This window comes from Idiotropiscis lumnitzeri, chromosome 3 (genome assembly GCF_059441095.1).
Source record: "Idiotropiscis lumnitzeri isolate Australia: NSW breed Sydney's pygmy pipehorse chromosome 3, RoL_Ilum_1.0, whole genome shotgun sequence".
Lineage (NCBI taxonomy): Eukaryota > Metazoa > Chordata > Actinopteri > Syngnathiformes > Syngnathidae > Idiotropiscis > Idiotropiscis lumnitzeri.
Window position 1 is genome coordinate 15,960,070 of NC_142393.1, and position 12,340 is coordinate 15,972,409.

At 39.2% G+C, this 12,340-nt stretch overlaps 1 protein-coding gene across 1 annotated transcript; it reads left to right on the forward strand.

Moving 5' to 3' along the window:
• The first annotated feature begins 975 nt into the window (after nt 1-975).
• Nucleotides 976-11,754, forward strand: slc25a33 (solute carrier family 25 member 33). Its single transcript, XM_088291180.1, has 7 exons — nt 976-1,242; nt 4,381-4,554; nt 6,060-6,137; nt 7,710-7,810; nt 7,989-8,055; nt 10,467-10,747; nt 10,834-11,754. Exons 1-7 carry the CDS (start codon nt 1,202-1,204, stop codon nt 11,031-11,033), a joined length of 942 nt encoding a protein of 313 aa, XP_088147306.1. The 5' UTR covers nt 976-1,201; the 3' UTR covers nt 11,034-11,754.
• The last annotated feature ends 586 nt before the right edge of the window (nt 11,755-12,340 follow it).

Here is a 12,340-nt window from a genome sequence, read left to right on the forward strand (position 1 = left end):
TGAAATATTTCTGTGATGTATAAAAAGATGCCTTCCTCTTTGGACCCAGATGTACTGTATTACTGGATAATTATTCAACTGTTGTCTTATTTTTCCTTCAAAAAAGTACTGTATCGTTTGCAGGCACTTAAGGGTGCAATCTATATTTGAAAAACGGAAGACATTTTAATCCTCAATCCGATCGAAATAGAATTGGCCATCATTCCATTTTCTATGATTGTGTTGTGTGGAGCTGGATTCTGCAATATTAATCAGAATACAGTGTTTAGACTACTGAGGTCACGCAGAACATATTGAAGAAAGTGATAACCCCCTGTCCTCTCCTAAGTAAAAGTACAGAGAACCTGTGTAAAAAGAGTGATAAAAGTGTAGATACTGATTCAACTTCTTCACTTTTGTAAAAGTAAAAATACAGTATAGAGTCTGTCATGTACTTAAGAAGATTGAAACGGTAAAAATGACATTTTTCAGAACTTGGCACAATGAAAATCAATGTCTTTACTCACAAAAGGGTTACCTACTTTCACTTATTTACGTGGTGCAGATACTGAGAGTTGAATTAATTCCGTTACAGGGATTTACTTTTTTTTTAAAGACCCTCCCCATGTTGCTGCTGTTCCTGTCTTATTTTCGGCCTTATTTTTTCCTTTGAGTTGTCATCTGATGAGTTTAAAGGTCAAAAAGTATGAACCCTACTTTTGATCTGTTCAAGTACAATTGCTACCTGAGAAATATACGTAAATCCATTAACCAACCACTGCTGATTTTTGGACACAAAAATTGAGAAACTTAACGTCACCATAAGCAGGAATTTTATTTACCAACCGTTGGGTCAATTTCTCAACAGGTCCAACACGATTGACCTCGTGCTCCTTTTGTACTTCCGTTTTTGTAGCAACAACAAAGCACAACTTGAAAAAGTCGCAGACGTTGTGTCCAGAACACGTGTGCCAACGTCACAGACAACGCCCTCATCCGGCCCACTGACGTCATCGTGGGCGACACCTCCTCAGTTTAGTCTGCCTCAGAGTGACAGCTCCGCCCAGCCGGCTCGGAAAGTCAGCACAGTACACGTGAAAAAGAGCAGCTCTCTGTTCTCCGAATCATCTTGGTCTGCGCTTTAAGCGACTTTATTCGGAGATATCGCATTAGTATGGTGGCTCTTTGAAAAGTAAAGACTAAAAAAAGAAGTAGTCGGAAGATGGCCCAGAAAGACACGCTTCTGCATCTCTTTGCTGGAGGGTAAGTCCATGTAATACAGCTTACTATAAACGGGTAATTTCTTAACGCCTATCGAAATACGCGTTACGTGTTCACTTTAATGTTAAAATGGCAATTTTTACAGGTAGCGAACAGTGCCTGGGCTCGTATCGGGGCCGTTAGCAGGGATGCTAACGGTTAGCGTCAGCTAGCTCGCGTTAGCTTTTGAATTCACAGCTAACGCTTTTTTACATTCTTTCATACATAATCTTTCCATACAGACTGACTGCATTCTGAATATTGCGTGTGTGTTTTAAACATTGCCACCAGTAAGTAAACATTCTTGTCACAAAGTCACACGGCAACATCGTACAGTACAACCAATTACACTTAATGTACATATCCCACGATACATCCTCGCGGATATTAGCTAGCCAAGCTTTGCACGAAATTATCAGTCGAGTGTCGCGTGGGGATCTGGTAACTTTGCGTTTTGTGCAGAAATGCTCCATTAAACTCCCACTGCAAGGTTGGAGTTTAGCTAGCGGTTTCTTGGCACGATTGCTGATCGCACGGGTTGAGCATTGCTGTTACGTAACGAGAGGCAGTTTGCCATCGTCTGCATGCCAGCTTCCTACTGGCGTAAAGATGGTCAGAACCTTATCGACGGTAATTGTTGCTTGTAACTCTACAAACCTCCACCCCAAAAAATCCTCATGTCGAGTTAACTAGAAGCGACACGATGACATTGACAACGTATGGTTAGTTATAAGGACGCCATTTTACCCTTGAAAACTCTCGACAACTTTGACAATGTCTGCAAGTCAACGAAATTACAGCGTTCAACACATAAGTGAGCTTTATACATTGGTAAGGATAATCGAAACTGTTAAAGATTCCCCCATTATAAAGGCCAGAGTTTATCGATACTACATATACTCTGAAATGAATGAATGAATGACGCAATTTTCACTGAAAAAAAACATGTATCTGATCCAGATGATTTAGGATCACAGAAATAAAATTGAGTAAGTTCAACAAAAACATTTTCCAGTTATTTCTAAATTTACCAACCCATTGTGAAATGTGGGCCTGTTTTGTTGAATACAAAGACATGATGGTATTCTGTTGGATGAAGTGCAACAGGTTGAGCATTAGATTATTCTGCTTGCCATTTTGCACTGCCGGCAGATAGATGACCAAAGAGTCACCATTGGTAGTAAATAAATAACAATTGTTGGGTCAATTGTTAAAATAGGATACCTTCCTGCAGCTCACTTAATGACCTTAAACGTTGCAGCACAGTGGTTGGGAATGAATGACATTCATACACAACTTTATCATGTGGCATTGGCAAAAAAAAAATGTTGCGGGTGACATGCTGTGGCCAGTTTATTTAAATCTAAATGTGGTTTATTCTAATCAAATTTTGTTAAGAAATATTGGAAACTTTTTCGAACATGGGATAATTCACACAAATACATTTTGTTGAAGAACATGGTGACAGAGACAGAATAAATCGCATATTACAAGACAAAATGTAAAATTACGACGTGATCATATAGTATGTGTTCACTGAAGCATTCTTGCACAAACATTAATTCCCATAGCAATCAGTTCAATAATAACGTATAGAAAGAAATAACATTCACTTTCATCACAAAATGTATCTGAACGCAGTTGCATGACTGCCAGTGTAAACATGAATGACGGCTGCTCCGAACAGCAAGCATAAGTTAAATGACATTAGGGTGAAGGATAGAAACTAACCAAAATATAATGGAACTGACGGAGATTCATGGTTAACTGCATTCATTCTGCACAACATAAAACTAACTGTAAATTGGTTCAGCGTGGGGCGGCACAGTGACCGACTGGTTAGCACGATGGCCTCACAGTGCAGAGGTGCAGGGTTCGTTCCGGCTCCGGCCTTCCAGTGTGCAGATTGCATGTTCGCCCCGTGTCTACGTGGGTTTTCTTCGGGTACTCCGGTTTCCTCCCACATTCCAAGAACATGCATGTAAGGTTAATTGAACACTCCAAATTGTCCCTACATGTGTTTGAAAGCACGGGTGGGTGTTCGTCTTTGAGTGCCCTGCAATTCGCTGGCAACCGGTTCAGGGTTTGCCCCGCCTACTGCCTGAAGACAGCTGGGATGTGCTCCAGTGAGGATAAGTGGCTTGGATAATGGATGGATGGTTCAGTGTGGAAAAAGTCTGCACAAGGTCACACTGAAGGTGACCGATCAAAGTTGGCTCATCATTAATACAGGATGTTATGAACACATTACATGGTAAGATAAAAAACATGGACGCCTAATTAACAATTATCCTGGACCGTCAAAGAAACGCACCTCACAAATGTGCATGCGGTCAGTGGGGCTCCCAAAACATGTCACAGCTTGCGAGGCGGCTTCCTCAGTCACCGTCTAAAGAGTTAGTCTTCCTTTTTACCGTAGCTGGAAAGTGTTGTCATCCCTGTCCTTAAAAGTATCTTGATAAACGCACACAGCTGACCTGGCTGTTACCTTGAGTGTTTATTGCAGGCTGTTGATGTGGTATCCGTATGTACTGTATCGATATCCATGCCTCCCTGACTAGAACTAAAAGAATTGATAGTAAGTTTTACTACAGAAGTGCTTCATTATTGAGCCAAGGCTCCTAGTGCACATTTAGGAAAATGTCACCACAAATCACCAGACAAAAAGTATATACGTATACTGAAATGATGTCTGTATTTTGTCACAATGTTACTTTCTCAGTGCGTAATCTGGCCCTGTTTATTTGAATGCAAATCTGAGATTTTTGCCAGAATTCAATAAAGACACAGAGAGATAATAGATTTTCGATCAATTAGTGTGTGAATATTTTTCCTCTGGCGCATTAGTTGGGAATGACTGCACTAGGGTATGTGAAATTATGTTTTTCCTCCTGGCAAAAGAAACCTGTGTCACCATAGGGGGATACTATCCTTTGACACTCACTTTAAGTCCTCTGGTCTTGTGGGATACACTTACAGCTCGCGTGACAAAAATATTTTGGTCTGGGTGGCCTTCAACTGCAGGGCTTCCATATTGGGAATTAAACTGATGTGTTAAATATGTTGATCGAACATAGTAATCGAATAGTGTACATTCTTTTTTTAAACCCCCCCCCCCCCCCCCCCCATATGGTTTTGTAGGTGTAGCGGTACAGTGGGAGCCATCGTGACCTGCCCCTTGGAGGTGTTAAAGACACGACTACAGTCCTCGGGACTCACTCTCCGACCCGTCTTCCAAGTTCAGCTTGGCACCCTCACTGGGACCGGGGTCATCCGACCAGGGACTGTTACGCCAGGGCTGGTGCAAGTCTTACGGTAAAATGTTATGAGACAGCCCCTATCAGCTCATGCTGCATTGCGTGCGCTTTTCAGGCATCAGCAGTTCTCAACCTATGGTGGGAACACTTTGTTTCCACACATGTTGGCGGTACAACTTCCTCACTAGCCTATGTGAAGACTTATGTAATTACATTGTGGAAGCCCCAGGAATATCATAATAAGGAATGGCGCATTGTATTATTAAGTATAAAGTCTACATTCTTTTTTCCAAGAGGAGTTATATAACAATTTCTATGCAGATTTTTCCTCTCTGGGTAACAGTCTGCCGCTAATCTTGTCCTATATAAAGCAGGATTAAGTTCACTGTGTCCTGCTCTTGGTTGGTGTTCCTAAACAGCTGCATGCTGTGACACAGACCAGCATTCTCTACCAGAAACCGTGATAAGTGAAATAAAAAAAAAAATATCTATGTATGTATTGTATATTTGTGGGGCACTCAAACAATAGTAGATACATGTAAAGTGTGTGTGTGTGTATGTATATATATATATATATATATATATATATATATATATATATATATATATATATATATATATATATATATATATATATATATATATATATATATATATATATATATATATATATATATATAATATATATATATATATATATATATATATATATATATATATATATATATATATATAATATATATATATATATATATATAAAGGCTGCTTCAGGGGAAGAGTTCAGGAAGCTAAAAGGGACATTTTTTTTTTTTTAGCGGGGTCCTGCAGACGCAGTCTTAGTTTACACCCAAATGACGGAGACTGCAAACTGGTCTGGTATGCTGTGAACTGAGGCTCTACATTTTGAGGTCTGAGACACCCAAAGAGATGATTAAATAGTGTCCATAGAACATATTTTTGCGTTTCAGTTCAGGTCTTGGGTGGTTTTACCCCAAATGTGTTTTCACTGTTGTACGTTTGTACTGTCTTTGTCATGGCAGACGGTGTTCTACACTGTACCAGATAACATACAGTAGTATATCGTGTCAGCCATAAACAACCGCCCGCGAGTGACTTTGACCTCAGAACAACTGGTTTCATTTTGACTGAGGTGTTGTTGAAGAGCAGGAGTTCTTTTTAACCGCAACGGCAATTCAGTGAGTTAATGCACTTTTTTGGGTAGGGCGTATGTCACAGAAGCCAAGAGGGACTGCTTTGCTTCCTACATTTTCAAGTCCCAGTCCTCTGAGTTATGAAGGTCACAAAGAGTTAAATAGATGCGGGGTGGAGTTTTTTTCGGGTTGTGTAGCAGATGAGCCAATTGCATGTGAGTTCGGGTGTATGTGTGGCTATGTCTCAAGGGGAGCACTTGTTATGTAACATTTCATCATATTAGGATGTTATAATTTCCATTCCAATAATGGAACAGGGATTCATTGCGTGAATGCACATTTAGTTTTTATTTTTAAAGTAACATAATCGTAAACCTAATTTGACCAATGGATATTTTTGTATTTCTTTCAGATCTATCCTCGAAAAAGAGGGACCAAGATCTCTTTTCCGTGGTCTGGGGCCAAATCTTGTCGGTGTGGCTCCCTCAAGGTATAGCAAACACTGCGCTCCACATTTCAGTTTCTTCCATATTTAGGCAACACCCACCATGTTTACATAATTGTGTTTTTGTCGCACAAAGTTGAACTATGAGGCAATGTTGTGACGCCTGGCAGTTGGTGTGCAAGTTATTGATTACGCACTATGAGATGTCCTTGTACTCAAAAACAAAAGCACCTTAACCCCCAAAGCCAAAACTTGATACCACACACCTGGAAGTTTGATTGCCTGCATGAACAGGAAGTTGTTGTCATTGCTTCAATGTCCGAGTTCTCACAGTTGTTACCAGGAACTGAAACTTATTTTGTCCCTACTTAAAAACATGTTCCCATACACAGTTTAGCAGTTTCAAACTAAAATGTAAAGGGAAGAGTAGCAACACACTGAAAAATGAAAACAAGAATTATAAATAAACACAAAAAATGGTGTAACAATTTTGAGAATCAATTTGTGATTTTTATCATGTGAATAACAAAAATGCCACACAAAGATGAGCCGCCGATCTTCACTCAAAATAAATAACGTTATTGGGTAATATAGTTTCAGCGTGCTTACTTATTTCTTATTTACTTTACTAATTTTTACTCAAGTGTTTTCACAGTCAAACTACATTGTTCATACTTTTTCATCGCTTGTCAAAACATTGTCTTCTGTGTCACTTGACCAGTTCCCCAACAATTCATACCGGCTCAGATTTCTGTATGTACTGTTGGGACTATTCTTGTACTTTCATTATTTTCTTTTACGTTTGGCCCCCATACTCTCTCTTAGTTTGTAATACTGTATTTAAATCACATTGCACAAAACAATTATTTAACATCACTGCTACTTTTTTACATTTAAAATATTCCTCACTCCACTGCCACTTCACATCCAGGTATAACGGGTGTGCCTTACTACCATTTGCATTGCACTTTGTAGTATTTTAGTCTAGTTTTTATGATTTATATCTCTCTTCCGCTTTTATTTTTCAAAGGAGTTTCACAACAACTTTTGTTGTGTCATTCCACATCATATGGGAGTAAAGGGTTTCTATTCTATGGTATTTTCCATTCTAATGCATTTTTTACATCCTTATTTTTAGAGTGTCAAGAAGTGCAAACATCCTCCAGAGTATTCTACTGTTAGCACTTAGCATCAATGTCTTAATGCGCAACAAAGCATTGATTGGACTTTGAGACTGCTCGCTGAAGACACTCATGGGGTTACTTTCGCCCCCTGGTTAATGAATAGCCGCATCACAAGTCTTTTATGCTACAACTACCCTGAGCCACAAGCCAACTCGGAACATGCAGACCTGTTCTTGTGGCCACTGGGGCTCTCTGTGCTTATTCAGCCCATTCTGGTGCGGTGACGGTATGTTCCCAAAGTGAGGTGCAGGAAACCCACTTGTCTGTATACATGCGCTCCACAATCACTCGCATCATGAATATGCATTTCAGTTATAAAACCTCATTCACAGATTTCCCCGCTGGAGGATGTGTTTGCATTGTGTTTTAATGAAAAGCATTCCGGTGCCTTCTGTGGAGAGAGTACTCACTGGCTTGTTCTCCTGTGTTTCAGAGCCATTTATTTTGCTGCGTATTCCAAATCCAAAGAGCTTTTTAATGGGATGCTGGTTCCCAATAGTGGTGCTGTACACATGTCCTCAGCTGGTATTGCAGGTGATCCTTTAGCATAATCACACACGCCCCATAAAAGCAGTGCCATTTGATCCAGCAGCCAATAAAATGTTTTGATGGGCTTTGACATGAAAAGTGAAAACTTGCAAATTCTCAAGTGTTCCTCCTTTCCTGTCTTGGAATGGTATCTAAGTTGAATAAACTTTTTTTTGTCCCTCAGCTTTTGTGACAAACTCCTTGATGAATCCTGTCTGGATGGTCAAGACCAGGATGCAGTTGGAGAAAAAGTGAGTATGGCTTTATGTGCTCCTTCTCTGTGTGCTCTTGCGTGAAGCTTCCGGATCTTCATAGAGTAGACCAGTGATTCCCAACCACAATACGGCGGCACATTGTGCGACACGGCAGAACCTGACTAGAATGGACTATATTGTATTGGGTTTTGAGGCATCACATCCAATATATTAAACTGCATCACATTTATTAAACCATAAAAACATAGCATGATTGTCAATTAAGAAGGCTTGTCAAAGAGAGGAAGTGTGTGATAGTCAAGGTTATTTTTGTTAATAAAAACTAATAAAATAACTACAACTAAAATTGAAAAACAAAAACACGTCTGCATCCAACTTAAGAAGCAGTATGCGTTGCACTTATCTTAATTCAAAGTTTGTGGACTGTTAAAATTGTAAACTACCCCCCAAACAATAACAATATTAATTAAAACTAATTAAATTAATAATAATTTTAAAAAAAAAAACGAAATGAAATGAAAAATTCCAAAACTATAAAACCCTGGTGAGAGTAAAGGTGGTATTGTGGACATTGTGAGAGGCTTCCTCATCCGTATTCACTGACTGTACTAGGTGTGCTTCGTGCGTTGCTAGTGTGCATTTTGTCAACAGAGACTGCAAACGACGCACCATTTCATCCACGAGTGCGTCTGAAATTATCACTATAGTTAACTATTAAAATACACAATATTAGTACCACATTTACAGTATTTATAAAGCGTGGCTGGGTCTTGCTAACAAAAATTATCTGTTAATATGCAACCTTGTGATGCACCACACAGGTTATTACAATTTCAAAACCAGTGGTTGACTTTCGGCCACTCATTAAAATTAGTTGTCGAACCCTGTACACTGAACGGATGTTTCATTCGGGCTCATACACATCACGGAGAGCGAGAGCTAAAAAGGTGTGTCGAAGGAAATGATCAATTCTTACTTATATTGATCATCATTAAACCGCCTCCCCGCCCCCAAGTAATTTATCTTTGTTCATGTATCTTTGCTAGTGATGAATAGTGACAGCCGGAACAATTAAATGCTGTTTTTGGAAATGAAAGAAGGAACAACTCAACTTAACTTGTGTCCACCTGTTGCCAAGCATACAACCGAGTAACACATTTGTTCAACTAGACAGGTTTACATTTTGCCTACATCATCCATTTCGTTAATGTATGTATATTTTTGTAAAAAAAAAAAATTGGTGGTGTGCTGTTAGTTTTTGCAATATAGAACTATATCTGTTGGCTCAGTGACGTTTGGGGTAACACCGGAGTAGGGTATTTGAACGCATGTTGTCGGTGTGTAGAATGTCTTTTACAACAGCAGCGCTAACTGCCTGACACCGCTTTGCTGTCCTTGAGCTATTCACTACGTGACTCTGAGCTTGTGATCTGTGTCTGTAAATACACAACTCTGACGCATTGGCCTGTGTGCAGAAGAAGAGTCTATATTTACACTTGCATTGGGGGCGTGGAATTGAATATGCAAGGTCATAGGAGAATGTCTTTATCAATTTATTTTTTAAAAGGGGGTTGTGTTGGGAGTCAAGGGGGGGGGGGGGAATCAAATGTTTTGCAACAAAATAAGCCTCATCCAAAGTTTTGAAAATTTCAAGCGAAAAAAACTGACAGTCCATTATTCATTGAACTAAGTTAGAGATTGACTGCTCTTATATAACGAAAGGATAAACTAAAGATTAATATTTGAAAAGCTCGTTTACAAAACGCTATTAATTCCATATGATTATTCTGAGGAAAGTTGCATGAGGAAAACGATTTCCTGCACATTGCACACCTGCACAGTTTACTAACAATTTCTCCCCCCGCCTCAACAAATTCTCCAATTTTGATTATGAAATAAGGACGTAATCATTTATCTTAACAAAACAATCTAGCCCATGTCATTCTCTACTCGAAGTATTTCCCAATCTTTCAGCCAAAGCACATATTTGACATTGGGAAAACTTAATGGTTAACAAAATCGTCACGAGGTTTACATAAACACTCAAATAACGATCCAAATTTACGTAGAAATTAATTTCCTGAATGTGAAATCTTGGCCTGTTTGGTTGAAAACAAAGCTAACTTGCTATTTGTTAAACAGCAATGGGTTACCCTAGTTGATTGTACCTTCTGCCATCTAGGGGACAAACATGTAATCTTCTAACTGTCACTATATGTGTGCCAATGTCATAGTTTTGTAGAATTAAATAATATTTGTGAAAATGAGATGGGTGGCAGGGCGTGAAATTGGATCTGTCACGATACTGTTCTGTGGCCCAGTGGTTGGGAATCACTTATTTAATTTGTTCAGGTTGCACATTCCAAATAAAACATCAGTTTTGTTCTAAAAAAAAAAATCATCTGGATTCTTGTAAGTAATCAAAAGACGCTTGTTGGACTTTCCAGAGCCAGAGGAGAGAAAAAGATGAATGCTTTGCAATGCGCCCGCCATGTTTACAAAACGGAGGGCGTCCGCGGCTTTTACCGCGGCCTGACTGCATCCTACGCCGGCATCTCTGAGACCATGATCTGCTTCCTCATCTATGAGACGCTCAAGAAGCGACTCGCCGACCACCAGCTGGCCTCCCCAAATAGTGAAAATGAGAAAAGAGCGTCTGACTTTCTGCGCTTGATGATGGCAGCTGCTTTCTCAAAGGGCTGTGCATCCTGCATAGCCTACCCACACGGTAAGCACTTGTACCAGGCACGTCACCTGTCGGAACCGATTTCAGCAATAAATGACCTTAAAATCATGTGTTGTTTGTCTTCACAGAGGTGATTCGGACAAGACTGCGTGAGGAGGGCAGCAAGTACAAGTATTTCTTTCAGACCGGGAGGTTAATAGCTTTGGAAGAAGGCTATGCAGCTTTTTATAGAGGACTCATTCCACAGTTAATTAGACAAATCCCCAACACAGCCATCGTCCTGTCCACATATGAACTCATTGTCCATCTACTGGGAGAGTCCAAGTAAAAAAAAAAGGCTGTTTGGTGACTTGTTTTTTTCTTTTTGGCAGACGTTGAATGCCGCACCACGGCTGGACACACACAAAAAGTTTGAATTGCAGCACGTTCATGTTCGTGTGGTGCCTGAGAGACTGAAGCAACTTCTTTTGTTATCTAAAGAACACATTGTTTCTAAAAATAGATCAAGAAGTGTCGAACCTGTGGGGCGGGTCAAAGGCCATCTTCTTGGATTACTTGTGTTAAGTTAACTAAATTATTTTATGTTATGTTTTTTTTTTTTTTTTAAATGTCTGTTTCCCTTGTATTATCTGTGATAACTGAATCTGCTTACGCGAGAACGGAGGTTGGCTCATGTACTTATTAAGAAGGGAAATGTTTTTGCAAAAAGTGCTAGTAATAGTGCTATTTGTCACCTTCCAATGAACACACTCACCATTTTGGGACAAATACAGTGTGCTTGTTTTCAAATTAGATTTCAAGAGAACAACTGTCATATTTTTCTGTAATATGAAAATATAATTAGACTTGCTTACCTCTTTTTTGTTCAAAAAGGATGGTTGTGCTTTATTTACGATATGACCTGGTAGATGCTTATTTGACAAGTGAGTCAATAAAATGCATCAAGACACGTTTTTTTTTTCTAGTAACATAAAATCCAGTGTGGTTTGACTTAAAAAATGTGTGCAGTACAAAGATGTCATTCTGAAAGATAAATAACTTTGACCAGACTCATTTACCTTTGATTTTTTTTTTTTAGTCATTTTATTTTTTTTATCAAAACGATTTTTATTCATAACTCTGACACCGTGCATGTTACTCAGATCTTATCAGCAGTGTGGCGATGAAACGTGAGAAGCCTGTTTGCTCATGATGACTCACAAATTAATAGAGCGTTACAAGTTATAACCTAGAAAATGGTGACAAAAGACAACCTGATTTACTGTAAAAGCTTCCTCCAGTGATAGAATATTAATGCTTTAGTTAAAGGGCAGGGCAACGTGCCCACGCTAGACTAAACACATCATTCTGATTAATGCTGCATTTGTGGAATTTGAACTAATTAGTAAAATCCACCCATTTTTATGCATCTCAGGGGTGGCCATTTTGTCACACTTGCTGTTGAATGAAAATGACATCACAGTTGCTCATTGCTTGGGTAACACCCAATCATGACTCGGCTTCATAAAACAGATGAGCCGTGGTTAGGTCATAAATACAGTAAATATTTGTATAAACACTTGTAGGCCATACATACTAATCAAATGAACAGTAAATAAGTGAGCATGCTTTCTTGTTTTGTGTGATGATGAATGT